Source organism: Saccopteryx bilineata, chromosome 8, assembly GCF_036850765.1.
Source record: "Saccopteryx bilineata isolate mSacBil1 chromosome 8, mSacBil1_pri_phased_curated, whole genome shotgun sequence".
Classification (NCBI taxonomy): domain Eukaryota; kingdom Metazoa; phylum Chordata; class Mammalia; order Chiroptera; family Emballonuridae; genus Saccopteryx; species Saccopteryx bilineata.
The window spans coordinates 52,968,707-52,990,690 of NC_089497.1; the positions used below are offsets into that span (position 1 = coordinate 52,968,707).

Here is a 21,984-nt window from a genome sequence, read left to right on the forward strand (position 1 = left end):
CAAAGGTTCTAAATAAAGCAGTGATTCTTAACCTGCTAGGACAGGGGTCCCCAAACTTTTTACACAGTTCAATGTCCCTCAGACCGTTGGACGGCCAGATTATAAAAAAAACTATGAACAAATCCTTATGCACACTGCACATATCTTATTTTAAAGTAAAAAAATAAACGGGAACAAATACAATATTTAAAATAAAGAACAAGTAAATTTAAATCAACAAACTGACCAGTATTTCAATGGGAACTATGCTCCTCGCACTGACCATCAATGAAAGAGGTGCCCCTTCCGGAAGTGCGGCAGGGCCAGATAAATGGCCTCAGGGGGCCGCATGCGGCCTGCGGGCCCGTAGTTTGGGGACCCCTGTTCTAGGATCACATACTCATCTGAGAATGTAATGAAAGCTAAGACTTCTACCCACCCAGCCCCCAAATTAACATAGAATAATGCATAAAAAATTCTGCAAATCATGAGAAATCTTTGTAGATTTTCTTCCTAGTATGAAAATAGCCAAGGTGCAACTCTTTATAATGAACATGCTTCGTCTTCCTTAGAAGTAATGGTGCCATCGTGGCACCTATGTGTAAGGACCCACAATGGACAGTTTGCTCTGTGTCCACCTGAAATGTAAGTTCTCTTTTCTCTGAATTCTCCAGTGCCAAGTGTAGTACCCTGAATACATTAAGAAACCACTTAGTTTGCAAATCCGGGCCATAATGGTTTGGATGCATAGTTCTCAGACCTTCAGTGCTTCTGAATGAGTACCAACTTCAAATCGTCCCTTCAAGAATAAAGTCTGAATGCATAGCAACCTCTATGGACTTACTATACGGGCTCTGTCAACTTTCCAAAACTGATTTCCATTTAACTAAAGGGGTCCAGCCATCCTAGACTAGAAGCTATGCCTCAGTTTCAGAGTAGAATTTGATGACCTCTTTCTCTCTTCCCCCAAAAAGAAAACACACTATCTGCTTTTAGCAGAAATCTCTCTCCTTTGTATAACCTTTTCTCCTGACAGGTTCCCAGTCTTTCTCACATATACTAAATATCTGTCTGGGAAGTAGGCGATATATACAGTACTCTCATTTTAAAGGTAAGAAAATGAATATAACATTTAAGTGATCACAGAAAGGGCTTTCTATAGCACCAGGACCCCAAGCCACATTTTTATAAATTTGCAAGTGTTTCTCCATTACCCTTCTAACGATAGGATAGACTAGACCTCTTTAAACTGACAGAGCAAAACAGCTGTGATATTTAATAAAATGTTCAGGGATAACATCTGAATAGTACTTATGATTTTAGAAACCAAAACACATACCAATTTAAGCAATTTTATACATAATAATTAAAGTTTAGTTTTTCAATATTCAATAAGAATCAAATCAGTTAATCACTTACGACTTTTTAAAAAAGCAATGACAAAAAAGCAGAATCCACTGTATACAGTAAGGGAGATAATTCTATACTTACCTATTGCACAATGTAAAATCTAGAGGAAAAAAGGGAAAAGAAAATTAGAAAAGATCAATAATATTATAGCTTTATTTCATATAAACTAGCCTTTCAGTAAGAATGGAGCACTGTCAGCACTACTGAATTTGAAAAACAAACATTCCATTTTTAAACTTGGCTACAGGCTATAAGAAAATGGAAATTCTTGTTCAGTTTTTTGTTTGTTCATTTTTAGTTTGTTTATCTATGGAAGATTTCCTAAGGAGTAAATCTCACCCAGTAGTCTGTTAGATGTCAAGGACCTCTTTTATAATATCTAAACTTATAAAGTAGTAAGTGTATCTCTTCCATGTCTCAGACTCGACAGAAGAGAACTGTCACACACTATAGAACACGGAGTCAGAAAAGCCTTTGTCGGCTCCTTTTTGCCTGGCAGGCCCTTCGACCCGGACATCCATTCTACAAAGCACCATCCTTCATTCCTATCTTGTCTCATTTCATGACCTCATTCCCAGGGTGTTCCTGGTCTCATCTCTGACTCTACATCTCTTTAAACTTCAGGCTCACATCCAAATTGCCTTTGAATCTCCACCCAGCTGTCCCAGCAGCAGTTCAAACGTGGCATGCCTCAATGGTAAGCACACCAACCTCCTCCTCTCTCAGGTCCAGCCATTCTTTCCTTCCCTTCACCCCAAGTCCAGCTGATTTCCAACCAACTTCAACATCTGTCTTCCCCCCTTTTTTTTTTAATTTTTATTTTAAATTCCAGTGCCTGGGATGAGACTGCTATCTCTTCACCTCAATAAATCCAACGAGCCAATTAGGTTCTTCTAAATCCTTTTCCAATTAATCGTACACAAGGCACTGTTTTAACCCTGGGTGGTAGTCAAGAAATAAACTGGAGCCAGCTACAAGACTGATTTAATGACCAAAGCTTTTCTAAATGACAAGACCTATCAGCTATTGTAGTGCATTTCAGAATTACAGTTCTCTAGCAGGTGTTGTGTTGTTTGATCCTAACAGTCACCCCAGTAGACAGGTAGGTGAGACATCTCTACATGCAAACGAGACTACTGTGGTATTGAAGTGCTTGTATTCAAGTCATCCTTATTTTACTTAATAATGGCCCCAAGCCTGACCTTCGGTGGTGCAGTGAACAAACTGTCAACTGGGAATGCTGAGGTCACTGGTTCAAAAGCCCGGACTTGCCAGGTCAAGGCACATACAAGAAGCAACTATGATGAGTTGATGCTTCCTGCTCTTCTCTTTCTCAAATTAATAAATAAACTCTTAAAAAAAATAATGCCCCCAAAGCACAAGGGTAGTGATGCCGGTAATTCAAATATGGCAAAGAGAAGCCATAAAGTTCATCCTTTACATGAAATGGTACATACGTACAGGAAAGAACACAGTATGTATAGGGTTTGGTACTATCAGCAGTTTCAGGCATCTAATGGAGGTCACCCCCTGTGGATAAGGGGGGGACTATAGTATTTCCTTAATTGGTTTCTTTGGGAGTGGGGAGACTTAGATTAAAAAACCAGACTGTATGGCCTGACCAGGCAGTGGCATAGTAGATAGTGTCGGACTGGGATGTGTAGGACCCAGGTTTAAGACCCTGAGGTCACCAGCTTCAGCGTGGGCTCATCTGGCTTGAGCAAAGCTCACCAGCTTGGACCCAAGGTTGCTGGCTGGAGCAAGGAGTTACTCAGTCTGCTGAAGGCCCGCGGTCAAGGCACATATGAGAAAGCAATCAATGAACAACTAAGGTGTCGCAATGAAAAACTGATAATTGATGCTTATCTCTCTCCGTTCCTGTCTGTCCCTGTCTATCCCTCTCTCTGACTCTCTCTGTTTCTGAAAAAAAAAAAAATCAGACTGTATGAATTTGTTGATAGCTGATAAGAGAAAAGAACTACTATATGGCAAGTCTTATCTTTTCCAAAAGAAAACACTGCTAAGAATATCAGAAGACAAGCTGAACCTCCTGCTGCCAAGTTAAAGAAAACTGAAAGATACATGGAGATTAAAATGAGGAATGGAAGACAGGAATGAAAAATATACTTTAGGGGAAGACAGATGACAATACCTACACAGAAAACCTATTCTATCTGCGGATGTGGCAAGATATCCAGGCTGCTGATTAACCACAGGACATTGCAGGAAGGATATATATAGTGCTTACAGACCATCCTGTTTTCTCTGTGTGATGAAACGGTGGGTCTCAGTCCTTATAGACCAAATCTCCCCTTTTCAACCACATGTTTTATAATGCCTCCTTTATCACCCTAAAGTGATATTCATAGATGATATAACCTACCTACACAAAGCTTTCAGAAAAATACAATGTCCTAACTGATATGTAAAGGAGGAATAAAAAAAAGTAATTTATTAAGAAAAATATGTATTTCAGTATATAAATATTTGGGGATAACATATGACATAATGAAGCAGTCAAATGCACATACCAACTTATGATGAATACGTCTGAATTTTAAAATAACAATATCAGAAACCAGCCCTGGCCACATGGGTCAGTGGACAGAGCGTCGTCCAGGCACACTGAGTTGGCAGGTTTGATCCCCTGTCAGGGCACGCAGGAGAAGCAACCAATGAGTGCACAACTAAGTGGAACTAAGTAGAACAATGAATTGATGCTTCTCTCTCTCTCTCTCTTCTCTCTCAAATCATGGGAAAATTAAAAAGAATATGAGAAACCACTTTGCAAAAGTATAGGAAAATAAAAAAGCAACACTACCATAAAAACAGTATTAAGATAATAATGAAAATAGGAAAGTAATCTTTTTTTTTTAAACAGGGACAGAGAAAGGGATAGATAGGGACAGATAGACAGGAACGGAGAGAGATAAGCATCAATCATCAGTTTTTCCTTGCGACACCTCAGTTGTTCATTGATTGCTTTCTCATATGTGCCTTGACCGCGGGCCTTCAGCAGACTGAGGAATCCCTTGCTCGAGCCAGCGACCTTGGGTCCAAGCTGGTGAGCTTTGCTCAAACCAGATGAGCCCGCGCTCAAGCTGGCGACCTCAGGATCTCGAACCTGGGTCCTTCTGCATCCTAGTCCCATGCTCTACCCACTGTGCCACCATCTCATCAGGCATGGGAAGTAATCTTAAGTGAAGTGGAATAATATGCCAAGGTAAGTACCAGTCAAAGTAGAAAAAATGAGGAAGTACAATACTATTGCAAATGAGCTAGATCTTACTTATTTGTAAGTGTGGAGTCATAATAATCCCCTAGGCTATATCATGGGATGGCTTAAGAAGCAACTATCGCAGGAAACTTCTGCCTCGAAATCTCGCAGAGACATACAATTGGTGTCTAGTTTGCAAAAAGTCCCTGCAGACCATTTTCTTTGATTGGTGTGATAAGGAATAGAAGATGGACCAGAAAAAACAGCAACCCAGTAACACAAGAGGCAATAAAGCAGTTGGGTAATTGATTGGGGATAGCTTTAGAATAAAACATAAAAACTACAGTGATCCTCCCAAAAGGCAATAATATAAAATATTATTGAAAGAGTCACATTAAAGAAATCCAGTAAGATCCCTGCATTTCACCTGTCTCCACTAACTTAATAACTAAACAGGAACCTCAAATCTCCTGTTACATATTTTCAATGTTTCATAGCTTTTGCAATAACACTATTGCACCTGAAATCCTTTCAACGAGATCTGCAAACTGGAACTGCTATAATACCCACAGAACAGAATGTGCCAAGTAAACAAATTACTCAATTCTGAGATGATATCTTTATTTCACTTAGGTTCCCTCTTCACACCGACTGTGGTAGGCAGAATTCTAAAGAGAATTCCCTGCGATTGCTGTTCCTTGGTTATACAATTAAACACTAATCCAGGTACTGCGGTATAGGGATTTTGGTATGGAGATTATATGGGTAGGCCTGAGATCACCATGGGATCCCTTTCAAAGCAGAATTTTTCCAGCTGGTAGCCAAAGAGGAAGTCAGAGATATTCAAAGAACAAGAAGGATTCTATGAGCCATTTTTGGCTTCAAAGATGGAGGGGGCTCCATTTAAAGGCTGAAGAGCAGCCTCTGGGAGCTAGGAGTGACCCCTAACTTATAGCCAGCCAGGAAATGGGGACTTCAGACTTACAAGCACAGGGAACAGGTTCTGTCAACAAGCTAAATCAGCTGACAAGCAGATTTTCCCAAGTACCCGAGTCAGCCTGGCAGGCACTCTGATTTCTGTCTTGTAAGACCCTGACCAGAGCACCCAACAAGGCCCAGCTTCTGACATACAGCCAAGAGCTAAATAAATGAATGTTGTTTTAAGCTGCTAAGTTTGTGATATTTTGTTATGCAGAAAGAGAAAACTAACCATCTTCTAACTTAATATGCTTTTTGTTTAATTTCTCATGAAGATGTTTTAGTATTAATATGTATTAAAAACCTATCAATTTATATGTGTAGAGGGGCTCGCCTGGGGTAATATTCAAAGTCAGGGGGATGCAGAACAAGTCTTCACTGAGTTAAACTGTCTTAGACACTGTAGGCCATCTAGGCAGCAGTGCCCCTATCCACGGTGGCACTCACCAAAGTGCACTTGCGGTGGGCAGGAGGGACTGCTTTTGTTGAGATTGGCTGAGAATCACTGAACTAAAATAGGTATATTTCACTGGAAAAAATTTAGAGGATTTGCCATATTCAAAATCCCCCCTGAAATTGTGTGGTAAACAGCTTTCTCATCTTGAACCCTTCAATTTCCATCTACTGGCAAAAAGCTAACTTTAGTTTTAAAATTTAACCTCAATATTTTTTTGTTAATTTGTGTGTGTGTGTGTGTGTGTGTATGTGTGACAGAGACAGAGAGAGAGAGAGGAACAGATAGGGACAGACAGACATTCGTTGTGGCACCTTAGTTGTTCATTGATTGCTTTCTCATATGTGCCTTGACTGGGGGGCTACAGCAGACCGAGCGATCCCTTGCTCAAGCCAGCAACCTTGGGCTCAAGCTGGTGAGCCTTGCTCAAACCAGATGAACCTGCACTCAAGCTGGCAACCTCAGGGTTTCAAACCTGGGCCCTCCGTGTCCCAGTCCGATGCTCTATCCACTGTGCCACCGCCTGGTCAGGCCAACCTCAATGTAGAATGCCATTTTCCACAACAGGTTACTCAGAAACACCTATTTTTTTTAATTTCTAAGATTTACACTAAGGAATTATTTTTGTAAGCTACCAACACATTTGTTCAGTTTCATTTTTTTTTTAAAAAAGTTCATTACTTTTAGGGTAGTCTTCAGTTCACAGAAAAACTGAGGAAGGTACAGACTTCCCATACACTCCCCGCCCCACACATGCATGGGCTCCCTCATTACCAGAGAGGTACATTTATTACAGCTAATAAACCCACACTGACACATCATTATCACCCAAAGTTCACAGTTCACATGGGGGTTCATTCTTGATGCCGTACATTCAGTGGGGTTGGACAAATGTGTAATGACGTGTCTGCCATCATAGTATCATACAAAGTAGTTCCAATGCCCTAAAACTCCTCTGTGCTCCACCTATCATCCTTTAATTTCATTTTTAATTCAAGGTAAAACAACAAAAACCAAAAAAGTTTAGCAAGTAGGAACCAAAGCAGCCTTAGAGACCTCAGATACAGCCAGGGAATTAATGTGATTTGGCTACAGTGAGTTCCAATCTCTTTCAATTCAAACTTTCAAATTCTTTGGAGAAAAAAGTCTGACCAGCCACATCTGGGCCAGGCATGTACTCCTGGACCAGCAAGCTATGGGCTGAGAGGCAGAGTCAGAGAAGAGAGGTTCAGCCATGAACACCAGGGAAACTTCCAGAGAAGGTAAAGCTTCCTGAGCAGGGCGGCTCCCCAGGGCCTGCCTCCCCTCTCCCGTTACTGTGGACAAGTCCAGAACACATGGAGTTATGTTTACTAGGACTTGGTTAGTTTTGAAAACTATCATACTATACATATGTGATTCTATTTTTGCTTAAAACTTACCTATATAATAACATGTAGTCTTGAGGGACAGACACCAAAATGTGAACAGTGGTTATCTCTAGGTGTGAACTTATGACCGACATGCATTTTATTATTTCTGCTTATCTAGGTTTTTTTCTATAATGAATATACAGTACTGATGATTAGAGGGAAACCTTTCCCCTCTCCTCTGCTTTCCACAAGAAGCATTTTCCCCCAAATATTTCTGGTCCACCCTTTAATCCAGTGATGGGATTCATATAATTTAATAACCAGTTCTCTGCCCTAATGGACTGTTTTAACGATAAAAAAAACAATATACCAAAAAGTAGTTTATTATTTCATGCATTTAATATTTAAATAAGAACAATAAAAGAAGTACAAATATTGATCGACTTACGACCTATGCAACTTACGACCATTCGACTTTACGATCACAATGGCTAGCCATGACTGCTCCGCGTCTGGCAGCGCGATGCCTAACTGGGCGTACGACAGTGCAGACCAGCTTCCAGCAGCACTACCATCTCCACGTGCACCATTTCAACTGTTATCCCAGACTCAGTACAGCAATTTGTGTTTTGTGTCTTGGGTATTTTTCATCAAACCCCTCCCAAGATGTGTACCAAGAGGAAATTGTCTTTGCAAATATTAAACCAGTTGTACTGGTAATGCAGTGTTTTACTTAAACCTGACGAATGTAAAAATAAGAAACAAAATGGTGTAGAGATGATACAAATAGCATAAAATGAACAAAGAAAATTATGATATATAACAACAATGAAAGAAAATTATGATAAAATATGACTTAAAGATTTTTATAACATCATTTCACATTTCATTTTACATATAGCCTACTCAACTTAGGACCAAATCGTGTTGTGACCAGTCTGTCGGAACCAATCATGGTCGTAAGCCGAGCACTAGCTGTATACAAAACTAGATTTTAAGTTTTAAAATATGAATGAAAAAACATTAAATACCACCTGACAAAAAAAATAATAAGACTGTTATTTAAGATACTTCCATACTGCTTCTTCACTGGTGTCCTTTCTTGCAATATTTTTCACCTATGGACGGAATGAACATTACTGTGGACGCTTAGAAAATGCTGTTGCACAAATGAACGTTAAAAAAGAGTAAGGAGTGTGAATTTGTGATTTCCACATTGGGCAGCTGCCCAGGCGCCCACCTTAGAAAGAACCCTGATGACAAGTGCCATTTTAACAACCAGTTCGCCAAACTCAGCAAAAAATTAGGTATCAGTTCTGCTGAACCGGTCAGTGTGAACCAGCTGAATCCCACCACTGCTTCAATCACTTTACCTAGGGACAGGAAAGATGCCTCAACTGAGCAGGAAATCTGGGAAGAATTAATGTAGAGTACTCAACTCAGCTCCACAGTGGGGTTTCCACAAAGAACCCCACGTTCTCTGGTTTCCTCCAGCCCCCTGGCCGCTGAGCCTGAGGCAGGGTGGGTGGCGATTCCAGAGTCCAGTCAGCAAACCCAGTTGGCCTGCACGATAACGCACGGCCGCCAGCTAGGCCTTTATCACCAATAAAGGTGAGTTTTAGGGTTATGTAATGCCTTTGAATTATCTCAATGTTCAGAACATAAGAAAAAGCAGGCTACTGAGTGGGTTCCCTCAAAGACTCCAGTTCAAAAACTTGTTCCCAAAGTCCTTTCACAGTCATATTTAAAGGAGGAAATAGGTGAAATTCCATTAATTATTATGACTTTATCTTTATCACTTAATTTTACCTTTCTTGCTGTATTCAGCTCTATAACTTAACTCATTATCTGCTTAATTTTCATATGCTGATCGTGAAATACCGAAGCCTTATAGAACTAAGAGTGGGAAAAACTTAAGGCCATCTCATCCAGCATACTCACCGCAGATAATGAATGGAGGCTCGGTTAAGTGACAAAACCAAGTTTTAGAACCCAAATTTCTTCTCTCCAGTGTCCTTTGACATACACTGTGACACCTCTTAAGTGCAATTCTCTGTGTACTGCTACAGTGTTTCTGTCAGCTTTTCTGTGGTGCTCATTAAGCCATCAATTAATTCTACCAACATGTGTCTCCCAGGTCCCTTCAGCATGACTAACTGCACACTCTGGAAGTTTCTCTTTGGCTTCTGCTCTGAGATAGACTTTATCTTAAGCATGACTGGGCTATCCTGCTTTTCCTGTATGCCTGATCATGGGAGGGTGGTAAGTCCTTCAGTAAGTCTAAGTCAGTCTTAAAGGCTACAGACTGTTGGATTTTATTTTTAAACTGGTAACTACCACTATACCTTTTTCTTTTGATAAAATGAGTGAGTCTTTTTGCATAAACATTAGAAAGGATTTATATGTGCTACACAAAATCATTCAATAGTTTTATCATTATTCCTCCCGCCTTTTTCTTTTTATAATTTAACAAGATTTTTACAGCAGATGTAAAATTCTTACTTCATTTTAAATCAAAAGATGACCTAAGCTGCCTATTTTATTCCTTTTCAAAGAGTTTTTGTGTGTGTGTGTGACAGAGACAGAAAGAGAGGGAGACAAAGAGAAGAACAGAGAGGGACAGGGAGAAAGGGAGAGAAATGAGAAGCATCAATTCTTCATTGAGGCTCCTTAATCTCCTCAGTTGTTCATTGATTGTGGGGTGGGGGTGGGGGGGTGGCTACAGCAGAGTGTGGGGGGGCTACGAGTGACCCCTTGCTCAAGCCAGTGACCATGGGGTCATGTCTATGATCCCACACTCAAGCCAGCAACCCTGGACTCAAGCTGGTGAGCCCACACTCAAGCCAAATGAGCCTGTGCTTAAGCCAGCAAACTTGGGGTCTCGAACCTCAGTCATCCGCGTCCCAGTCCGATGCTCTATCCACTGTGCCACCACCAGGTCAGGCTTTCAAAGAACTTTTAAATCTAATTTTCTTCATTCACTTTTTTTTTCCCCTTAAGTAAGAAGCAGGGAGGCAGAGAGACAGACTCCCACATAAACCCCAACCGGGACCTACCTGGCAAGCCACCTATGGGGTGATGATGCTCTGCCTATCTGAAACCGTTGCTCTGTTGCTCAGCAACTGAGCTATTTTAGCGCCTAAGGCAAGGCCATGGAGCCATCCTCATCCTTAGCACCTGGGGACAACTTGCTCCAATTAAGCCATTGCTGCAGGAGGGGAAGAGAGAGAGAGAGAGAGAGAGAGAGAGACGAGAGGGAGAAGGGTGGAGAAGCAGATGAGCACTTCTCCTGTGTGCCCTGACCAGGAATCAAACCTGGGACATCCACATGCCAGGTCAATGATCTACTACTGAGCCAACTGGTCAGGGCCTCCTTTTTGTTTTCTATTATATATTATTTACATTATATATTTTTTTTCTTTTGAGGTTCACAAAGTGATGTATAAACACACACTGGTCTGACCAGGCGGTGGCGCAGTGGATAGAGCGTCAGACTGGGATGCGGAGGACCTAGATTCGAGACCCCTAGGTTGCCAGCTTGAGTGCGGGCTCACCTGGTTTGAGCAAGGATCACCAGCTTGGACCCAAGGTTGCTGGCTCGAGCAAGGGGTTACTTGTCTGCTTTAGCCCCACGGTCAAGGCACATATGAGAAAGCAATCAATGAACAACTAAGGTGTCGCAACGAAAAACTGATGATTGATGCTTCTCATCTCTCTTTGTTTCTGTCTGTCTGTCCCTATCTATCCCTTTCTCTGACTCTCTCTCTGTCTCTGTAAAAAAACAAACAAAAAAAACAACAACCCTAAACACACACTGAAATACAGAGTAAAAAGCAGAAATCCCTTTTATTTTTTCCAAATACCACACCTCTTCAGAGGTAAAACTAGTAACAGTTTAATATGTACCTGTATACTGTCTCCAATATTTATAATTTGCTTTTTTTTCTATTGATTTTTCTAATTTGAAAACATCAGCATAATTTAATAATTATTTTCATTATTTTTGTCTTATGAATTAAGAAGTTTTAAACTGTAGAGTGACACAAAATCTTCTGTTAGACTGGTCTTAATATGCTTACTTACTGCCCCCCTTCTCACTTCATTCTAACCTGGTAGAAGCTGAAATATCTCATGAAATTCCATGTGGACACTTTGCAACATGTACCATGGTCTAAAGCTGTACTGTCCAGAGTAGCAGCCACTAGCCACATGAGCCTATTTAAATTCAAATTAAAAGTAAATAAAAGTAAGAACAGTTTCTCTGCCCCACCAGTCACATTTCAAGGACTCAATCAGACAGCACAGATTTGGAACGTTATCACTACAGAAAGTTCTACCGGACAGGCTTAAAAACTTGGTTAATTTTATTTCTTTATGATATACAGTTAAATACCCTTTGATAAGGTTCCCTCAAAGTTCCATCTCTTCTTGTGGGTGTTTTCAAAGTGTCTCCATCTGCAGCAAATTGCAAGGTCTGTTATCTAGAAACCTAATGCATTCTCCTGGCTTCTTGTAGATGTTTTTATTCTTCAAAGTCTGAAGATCCAAACTGTTGTACTACTACATTTTAAGGCCTTCTCATTCCTGCTGAAAATCACTTTAAGTTTAAAAATTTAACAAATGGGTGCCTAGAAAGGAAAGAGATTTTTTTTCCTTCAAAAACAGCTCCTATATGGAATTCTACATGCTCTCAATAACCACACTAAAATGGTCTTCCAGTTCAGAGGCGTTTTCTACAATTTTCCCTGATTACGTATGTTATACATTCCAACCTTTTCTATTTCTGGTAGCTTTATTTTTTGACAGACTGTATACTCTCAATCTGTTTTCTAGATAGATCGGTTATACTGCATTATTAGTCTGTTTAGTTTCGCTACCTTTCTATATATTTTGTTTTATAGTTGTTCATAAAATCATTCACACATTAACTAGTCCACCAACAAAGTATTTCCAATGTGCTCGGCACTACTATTTCGTAATATTCTCTTTTACATTTCAATGGTGAACTCTGAAAATTCTAACTGCTTCAGCTCTGTAATCTACTTTATCTGAGCCTGTAACTGGGAACTCCTGCTTTTCCTGAATCTTCAGTACCACTTACCTCTCTGCACTGAGGCCTCCCTTCCTGCCCTCACCGCCACCATCAATATTCTCCGTCCTGTTTTTAATTTCGGCACGTTCCTCTCTACAGCCACTATCTTCCCTCCCTGAACACGGAAACAACTCTCCTGTCTGCTTGAGTGGGCAGGCAGTGAGCGAGGCCTGTGGGGGGCTCCTGCTTCCCATGGGCTCCCTCTTCCCTTCTGACATGGTGACACTTACTAACTATACCCAACTTCTATTTTTCTTCTGGTCTTCATGCTGTTTTAAGCTGGTTTGTCTGGGTTTGCTGTCATTCCTGTCAGTGACAGCTATCTCCACTATGAATTGCTATGCTGGTTTTTCAGAAATCTCTTCTAAAGGTCTGTTTTCTCAAAACAAGTCTTCAGAAAAAAGGCAGTTTAAAAGGCACATATAGCTTATATTTCAAAAGTTCTTTCTTGAAGTTATTTTTTTTTAAAGATTTTATTTATTCATTATAGAGAGGGGAGAGAGAGAGAGAGAGAGAAAGGGGGAGGAGCAGGAAGCATCAACTCCCATATGTGCCTTGACCAGGCAAGCCCAGGGTTTTGAACCGGCAACCTCAGCGTTTCCAGGTTGACGCTTTACCCACTGCGCCACCACAGGTCAGGCTTGAAATTATTATTACTGGGAAGTTAGCATGTTTCCAGAAGGAAGAAAAATACTACAGATAATGGTTATGGTCATAGATGAGTTCACAAAAGCGAACTTAGGACATAATATGCCTGAAGTATATTACTGTGCTAGAAACACCACAGAACCCAACCACGTAGTATCTCTGTGGGAAAAAATAAAAACATCTAGTGACAGAAGAAAAGAACATTAAAACTGGCAGGGAAACAAGATGGGAGCCCTCTTACTAAAACACTTAAAGTTCTTAAGATTCTGCTGTATCTAAGAGAAATATCCAAGCTCAGTTTCCTGAGGAGAGTTGTGAAGTGAGGAATGAAAAGTTAGACCAGCATACAGAGAAGGGGCTTAGGAAATGGTATCGGGGGAGGATGGTTAGAAAACGTAACAGAGAAGTTTATTTCAGATTCCTCCCTACTAGATCAACTCCACAAAAAAAATCACCAATAAGACTGGTTCCCCCCTTTTCTTTTTGTAGATTTAAGGGGGTTCCAAGTAATGGATCAGGAAGAGGCTGGGGAAGAAAGGGAGTTCCTAGATGGACAGTGGTACACAAAGGACACACAGAGCGATGTACATATGTTGAAGATGGACTGTATCAGTCTCAATAATTAATGTCTTTGCAGAGTCAACCTTAACCCACCGGAATCCTCACTGTCAATCACAGTGGCATATCCCATTATAAGTATTTAAAAGTGTCTGCTGTCGGCCTAGCGTGCGGAGGACCCGGGTTCGATTCCCGGCCAGGGCACACAGGAGAAGCGCCCATTTGCTTCTCCACTCCTCCGCCGTGCTTTCCTCTCTGTCTCTCTCTTCCCCTCCCGCAGCCGAGGCTCCATTGGAGCAAAGATGGCCCGGGCACTGGGGATGGCTCTGTGGCCTCTGCCTCAGGCGCTAGAATGGCTCTGGTCACAACATGGCGAGCCCAGGATGGGCAGAGCATCGCCCCCTGGTGGGCGTGCCAGGTGGATCCCGGTCAGGCGCATGCGGGAGTCTGTCTGACTGTCTCTCCCTGTTTCCAGCTTCAGAAAAATGAAAAAAATAAAATAAAAATAAAATAAAAGTGTCTGCTATAATTAGTCTTATGTTACCTAAACATATTCAGGAGTTTAAATTCTCTCAAAAATAATTTTAAACTGACATAATGTAGCATCAACCTACTAATTTCTAATCTTCCACTCAACTCTAAGAAAGCTACAAACAAAAGACCTGTTCTTATCTGTGATTATCATGAATCCAAAAAAAGAATGAAAAAGAAAACTTATCCACAGCTCATTATAGATAAATGGCATTTTAAAAAAAAATTGAAATATAGTTCAGACACAATAAAATTTACCCATTTAAAGTGCATGATTCAGGCCCTGGCCGGTTGGTTCAGCGGTAGAGCGTCGGCCTAGCGTGCGGAGGACCCGGGTTCGATTCCCGGCCAGGGCACACAGGAGAAGCGCCCATTTGCTTCTCCATCCCTCCGCCGTGCCTTCCTCTCTGTCTCTCTCTTCCCCTCCCGCAGCCAAGGCTCCATTGGAGCAAAGATGGCCCGGGCGCTGGGGATGGCTCTGTGGCCTCTGCCTCAGGCGCTAGAGTGGCTCTGGTCGCAACATGGCGATGCCCAGGATGGGCAGAGCATCGCCCCCTGGTGGGCAGAGCATCGCCCCTGGTGGGCGTGCCGGGTGGATCCCGGTCGGGCGCATGCGGGAGTCTGTCTGACTGTCTCTCCCTGTTTCCAGCTTCCGAAAAATGAAAAAAAAAATAAATAAATAAAAATAAAGTGCATGATTCAGTGGTTTTTAGTATGTTCGCCAGGTTGTACAACCGTCACCACTACCTAATTCAAGAATATTTTCATTGCCTTAAAGAGAAATCCTGTGCCCATGAGCAGTCACTCCCCACAGCCCCGGCAACCAACAATCTGCTCTCTCCATGGATCTGCCTATTCTGGACACTTCACAGAAACACAGTCACACAGTATGTGGCTTGTGTGTCTAGATTCTTTTTTATTGAATTTATTGGGATGGCACTGGTTAACAAAACTGTACAGGCTTCAGGTGCACAGTTCTACAACACATCATCTGTACACTGGACTGTGGGCTCACCACCCCGGATCAAGTCACTGTCCATCACAGTTGTCTAGCTTCTTTCACAGAGCATATTTTTAAGACTCATCCATGTTATAACATGTACCAATAGTTCATTCATTTTATGGTATGGAGACACTGCATTTTGTTTATCCATGATGACATCTTTAAATATATTTTTGCTACCAATGTTAATTAGCTCTGAGAATTACTCAGTGTAACAAACTGTATTTGTTCATATACTGGTCACTTGGTCCACAGATTGTCAATTTATAAATCATCTCATACACTTTCTTGTATTGTGTCTCAGTACTTCAGTGAATATTTCCTGGGCTTTCCACCTAACACTTCCTTTTCTAGAAATTGCCCCTTCTTCTCATCTTCTATATACAGTGGTACCTTGAGATACGAGCAGACCAACATACAAATTTTTAAGATACGAGCTGTGACTCGGTCCATATTTTTGTTCGAGATCCGAGCGAAATTCCGAGATATGAGTCAGAATCAACTGGTCATGCTTCAGCACTTCTTAATGACACTTGTTTGTCACATTTCCGTAACATTTTAAAAGGCAGGCAAAAGCAAACCTCATTGGATAAATTTTTATTCAAAAGTCCTGCAAGTGAAAGTGCCGAAAGTGCAGCCAAAAAGGCAAAAACAGGTGATGATTAAATGAAAAATATGTAATGTTAACCTTAGGTTAAGTTTAAAGTTAAGAAAGTGCATTTTTTTTACAATTAAGTTTTTGTGGTTTCATTTTAAGTAAAGAAAGTGCAGTTTTAGTTTTGTTTAAAGTAAAGAAAATGCAGTTTTAGTTTACATTTAGTGTTAAGAAAGTACAGTTTTAGTTTATGTGTCTACAGTGCCTGCATCCCTTCCTCCCTCCCTCCTCCTCTGCCATTCACCTCCGTTAGCCACACTCGTCTGTCTCCAAGGTAAGAATACAGTACTAAATAACACTTTTTTCTTTTATTTCATATATTTTGTTATACATTGGTAAAGTATACATGTGTGTTTCTTAATTAAAAACATCTTTTTTATAACTTAGGATGGTTTGGGGATGTTTCACAGGGCTGGAACGAATTAAATCTATTTCAGTTATTTTAAATGGGAGAAATTTGTTTGATATACGAGTTGACTGACTTACAAGCTCGGTTACAGAACGAATTAAACTCGTATCTCAAGGTACCACTGTAGTTAATGTGACCTTGCTCCTACATACGTGACTGGTCCAGGAATGAGCACCTGATTAAAGCTAGAGAAATCAGGCCACTTATTGGGAATGTGGAACTGGGAAGAAGATTCCAACTGGCTGCTCTTTTGATTGCAGGAGTGCAATCTCAGGAGCTTTTCTGCCAGGTGGACCAAGGAACCAAAAATACTAGTCTGCAAGAAGATAGGAAAGAGTCAGAGACAGAGAGGAAGAAGAGCAGAGATAAGAGACTGAGCCAGAACTCCGGGGTTCCCGACGGTGCTCCGTCCCTGACTGCAGGTCATTCCTAGGGTCCAGCAGCATCCCTGCCCTGGGAGTCCATGAAACAGCCTATCCCTTACAATAACTCCCCTTACTGTCTAAGTTATAAGCTAGTTAAGGAGGTTTCTGTCATTTTTAGCCAACAGACCCATTATAATCATCTACCCAATAAGGTTTTAAGCGTTTCATTAGCAAAGGCTCAACCTCCACAGCATTCATTACAGCAACTCAACTCCAGACTTATTAAAATTACTGAAATAATTTGGAGAGTTATCTATAAAAAATACTCGAGACATTCTTAAATACGAACAAAAAAATAGGATTTGTATCTATTTTATAAAGAGCTATATTATTATAACTCCAAATAAATATATTTCTTCATCCACTTTGCAAAAATCATATTTCCTCAGAAACAAAACTGTCCTTTTTTTTTAAGCAAGAGAGTGAGTGAGAGAGACAGAGAGATAGACAGGGACAGAGAGACAGGAAGGGAGAGAGATGAGAAGCATCAACTCATAGTTGCAACACTTTAGTTTTCATTGCTTTCTCATATGTGCCTTGACCAGGGGGCTCCAGCTAAGCTACTGACCCCTTGCTCAAGCCAGCAACCTTGGGCTTCAAGCCAGCTACTTTTGGGCTCAAGCCAGTGACCATGGGGTCATGTCTATGATCCCACGCTCAAGCCAGCAACCTTGACCTCAGGATTTTAAAACTGGGTCCTCAGCATCCCAGAATGACACTCTATCCACTGCGCCACCACCTGGTCATGCAAATTGTCTTTTTGCATTACACCACTTCATGCCCTTTTGCACTTGCTTGGTATATGTTTTTGAAATCTTTTTTTTTTTTTTTTTTTTTTTATTTATTTATTTTACAGAGACAGAGAGTGAGTCAGAGAGAGGGATAGACAGGGACAGACAGACAGGAACGGAGAGAGATGAGAAGCATCAATCATCAGTTTCTCGTTGCGCGTTGCGACTTCTTAGTTGTTGATTGCTTTCTCACATGTGCCTTGACCATGGGCCTTCAGCAGACCGAGTAACACCCTGCTGGAGCCAGCGACCTTGGGTCCAAGCTGGTGAGCTCTTTGCTCAAGCCAGATGAGCCGGCGCTCAAGCTGGCGACCTCGGGGTCTCGAACCTGGGTCCTTCCGCATCCCAGTCCGACGCTCTATCCACTGCGCCACCACCTGGTCAGGCTGTTTTTGAAATCTTTTAAAAGTCAGTGTTATATTTTTCTAATATTTGAAGTTTCTTCAGAACAAATTATCTCTATTTGCTTTTTTTTTTTTTTTTTTTTTTTGTATTTTTCTGAAGTTGGAAACAGGGAGGCAGTCAGACAGACTCCCGCATGCACCCGACCGGGATCTACCCGGCATGCCCACCAGGGGGCGATGCTCTGCCCATCTGGGGCGTTGCTCTGTTACAATCAGAGCCATTCTAGCGCCTGAGGCAGAGGCCACAGAGCCATCCTCAGTGCCCGGGCCAACTTTGCTCTAACAAAGCCTTGGCTGCGGGGGGGGGGGGGGGGGGGGGGAGAGACAGAGAGGAAGGAGAGGGGGAGGGGTGGAGAAGCAGATGGGCACTTCTCCTGTGTGCCCTGGCTGGGAATTGAGCCCAGAACTCCTGCACGCCAGGCTGACACTCTACCACTGAGCCAACCGGCCAGGGCCTCTATTTGCTTTTTAAGCAAACACCACAGAACTTACTAAAGAATAACATTCAGGATACTGATATAAATGAGTAGCAACTTCCCTGCATTTGTTTTCTCCTCTTGCAAACAAGCTATATTGTCAAGTACTAATAGTTCCCATAAGGATAACTTATCTTTAGATTTTTTTATTTATTGATTTTTAGAAAGAGGAGAGAGAGGGAGAGCAAGAAAGAGGGGAAGAAGCAGGAAGCATCAACTTGTAGTAGTTGCTTCCTGTATGTGCCTTAACCAGGCAAGCCCAGGGATTTGAACCAGCGACCTCAGTGTTCCAGGTTGATTATATACAGTGCACCTGTAGTTGATTATACAACGTAATCTGGGTGGGCAATAAACACTCCTCAGCCGACAACTTAGTTAAGTATAGTTTTGGGGAGCCTCCACTACTGCCCCGACCTGAGTTTACTGGAATCACGGCAAATCCTCTGTATATTCTTGGGAGTCTTTACTTCATTATGCAGAATTCTTTTCCCAAAATCAAACCTAGGATTTGCCACCTATTTCATTCTCAACATGAATAACAGAGATAAAACCAAGAAATCCAAATTATCTTCTTAAATCCCTATTAAAAATTCTATAGGGATAGCCCTAGGCTAATCCTTCAAAGTCTAAGATTTGGTTCCTGAGTGGATTTCGTATCAAACTATTTAATGTCACTACCTTTCTTAAGATATACCTAAAATTTTTAAATAGCATCTCCAATATTATAAAGTCCCACAGAGGTAGAGTCCCTTTGAAATCACTGAAGCCTGGGAGACAAAGCAGTCCTCACTTACTCCGCCCCCTTCCAAAAATATTCCAGACCCTATTCATGGCCCACAGTAGGGTTTGCTGATTTCCTCAGACTCAAACTATTAGGGCAGGAAGGGGCTTTGGAAATCTACTTTAAATTAATTATTTTACAAATGAGAAGATGAGATAACAACAGATAAATGACTTGCTCAAATTCACCAAGTTGGTAAAACCAGCATACTTAGAATAGGGGTACTCAGGCGCCGTCCAGCCCGAAGCTCATTTCATCACACCAGCTACCAAAATGGTGTAAGTCTAGAGACAGTATTGAAATCTGTCTGCTTTCTAAGAGAGGAAAAGAAAAAACCTACAATTTTCTGCTTTTAAATGAGAGGGTGAGAGGATGAGGTATCATACCTCATTTCATGGAAGTAAATGTTTTTTTTTGCTTAAATATCACTCCAAATGTCATACTGGGCTTGCCATGAAGGCAAAGTGAAATGAAATGGAATACCAGATTTCTTCAACCTGAAGGTTTTTCACGATAATAAACTATGGAAGCTATTGACTTTGTGTGCCCAAGCCCTGCCTATCACTGACCAGAGAGATAGGTCTCAGTAAGGCCAACCTAGAAGTGAGACACAGATAGGGAGCAGAATAAACTTCCTCCGTTTCCTACCGTGTGGAGAAGGCAGCCTGCAGTAGGCGGGTCTGAGACCAGCATTCAATGAGAAACAAATAAGCGTAGAAGAGAGACAAAAAGAGCGAGGCAACGCCAAATCCTTGGTTCGCATTCCTGAACTGGGTTTCTGACTTTGTAAGTTAAATCCACATTAATATTAACCACAGAAGTCTGTAAACTCATTTTAATAGTTTGAATTGCAACTCAAAACTGCTAACATATACTGACCCCAGGAAACAGGACTAGAGATATATTACTCTTAATACAGGGAAATTAATAAGCTTTTGCTTTAAAAAATATTTTTTTTAATTTGGATGTCTTTGGACAGGCTCTACCATTTCTTACATCTACCACTCCTGACATCCTCACTGAACAAGTTCCTGTTCCCATTATATGCCTGGCCCCGAAAGTATAAGACTTTGCTAACACTTCTCTAGGATGCTTCTAGAATTTTAAAAATCCCCATATAAACTTGTTTCATTTAATTTCCAGTAGAAGTAGAATGTAAACTATAGTTCAGGTAATACAAGTTAAATGAGATTTTATTTCATCTAGAATTTCAAAAAGATGGTCTATGTATCAACATTATAGTAAACTATAATGCAAGTTTTCAAAATATAAAGCAAATCCAACATATATGACTACTTCAGTATAATTTAGTAGCATAAATTTTATTTTATAACAACAGAAATTTACAACAAATCTCAGGACCTACCTCCAATAAGGCTCCAGTTTGGAAGAATTTCAAAGGCTTTTCAATGGAATAATAAAGGCTGTGATAGCTACCTTTAGCCAGGTATGCTCTGACTAGACCAACTGCTATAACAAGCCACCTAAGAAAAATAGAAAAAAGAGCAATCAGAAAAAAAAAAGGTAAGTAGGATTTAAAGCAATAGAAAGATGTAGAGACAATAGACACTGCTAGAGGTGACCTCAAGAATCCGTGTTCTGGATTTATCACCTAGAGCTCTCAAACGCCAATGCTCAGAAATGTTGCACCACACCAAGAGTGCTGTACAAAAGCACAGTGCCACCTCACCCATCTGGAGCTCAGCTTTTTGGCAACCTTGCCTGTTGAGAATAAGGCCAAAATGAAGGGAATAAGCTAAATTGGTCCCTGAACAGCTAAATTAAGTGCCAGAGACTCTAAGACAAAAGAAAAAAAGTGTTAAAGGAAAAGTGTGAATGGCCTGTGCAGTTCAAAGCTCTCTTATAACAGGGTGGAGAGATGTTTTAGGCATTTTTACAAGTATCTCACGGAAACATACCCATACCTTAAAATCTATCCTTTTAAAATGGTAAATGAAGTAAGAATAGGTGGTTAGATATTTTTCAAAGAATAAAAGGTATTTTTGGTTGAATTTCCCAGAATTAATTCAGTAAAGGAATCTGGATAAACCCAAATGTAAAACAGGAAAGTACTTAGGCGTACCACTGTAAGCGTTACATTTCTGTTCCACTGTCCTCAAAAAACAAATTTCTCAGGCCCGGTAATTTTAAAATTTAAGTTCCAAAATGAAACAAACAAACCTTTATTAAGGTATGTTGCCTTGAAGACAGTAATACATTTACATATATATAGAATGTCAACTATGCAATGGGGTATGTATGTTATTTCTACAAAATGTCATACAAAGACATCAAATAGTTCATAAAAGTAGAGATGAACTTCTTAATGGTGTAACTGGTCCAGCATTAGCGGCCTAGCAAAAAAGCTTACTTTACTCTCAGTCTCAGTTTCTCTTCCTAGATATCCCTCCTTATCTTCCGCTCCCTCCTTATCTTCCGCTCCCTCCTATACACTCACTGCCCAGGAATAATAACTTTTTTTTTTTAACTGTTATTTCTTGATCTTTTCTAATTCCCCAGTGTATCTTAAAATCCCACTCCAGGTCCAAGACTCTCATCAATGCCCTTGCTAAGGCAAGAATTTAACTTATAAATATAAATAGAGTCCTGAATAGTCTTTTAAAATCACTGTGACCATTTAGGCAACAAAGAAAACTTTCATCTGTAATATTTCTTTATTGGCCTGTGAGTTGAAGATAAATAGGTTCTAGATCCAGACCTAATACTAACCAGTTGGGTGACTGCAAGCTAGCCAGGTAAGTCACAACTTCTCTGAGCCCTGGTTTCAGCCCTGGCTATTTCTAATACTAGCAATAAAGCC

At 40.8% G+C, this 21,984-nt stretch overlaps 1 protein-coding gene across 1 annotated transcript in view; it reads right to left on the reverse strand.

Annotated features, from left to right (window-relative positions):
- Positions 1-21,984, reverse strand: part of HACD2 (3-hydroxyacyl-CoA dehydratase 2) — a 112,815-nt gene that overhangs the window by 89,385 nt on the left and 1,446 nt on the right. Inside the window, exons 2-3 of the mRNA XM_066241169.1 lie at positions 20,530-20,647; positions 1,471-1,489 (exon numbers count right to left, since the gene is read on the reverse strand). Coding sequence (XP_066097266.1) covers positions 1,471-1,489; positions 20,530-20,647 — 137 coding nt within the window. The remainder of the gene's footprint in view (positions 1-1,470; positions 1,490-20,529; positions 20,648-21,984) is intronic.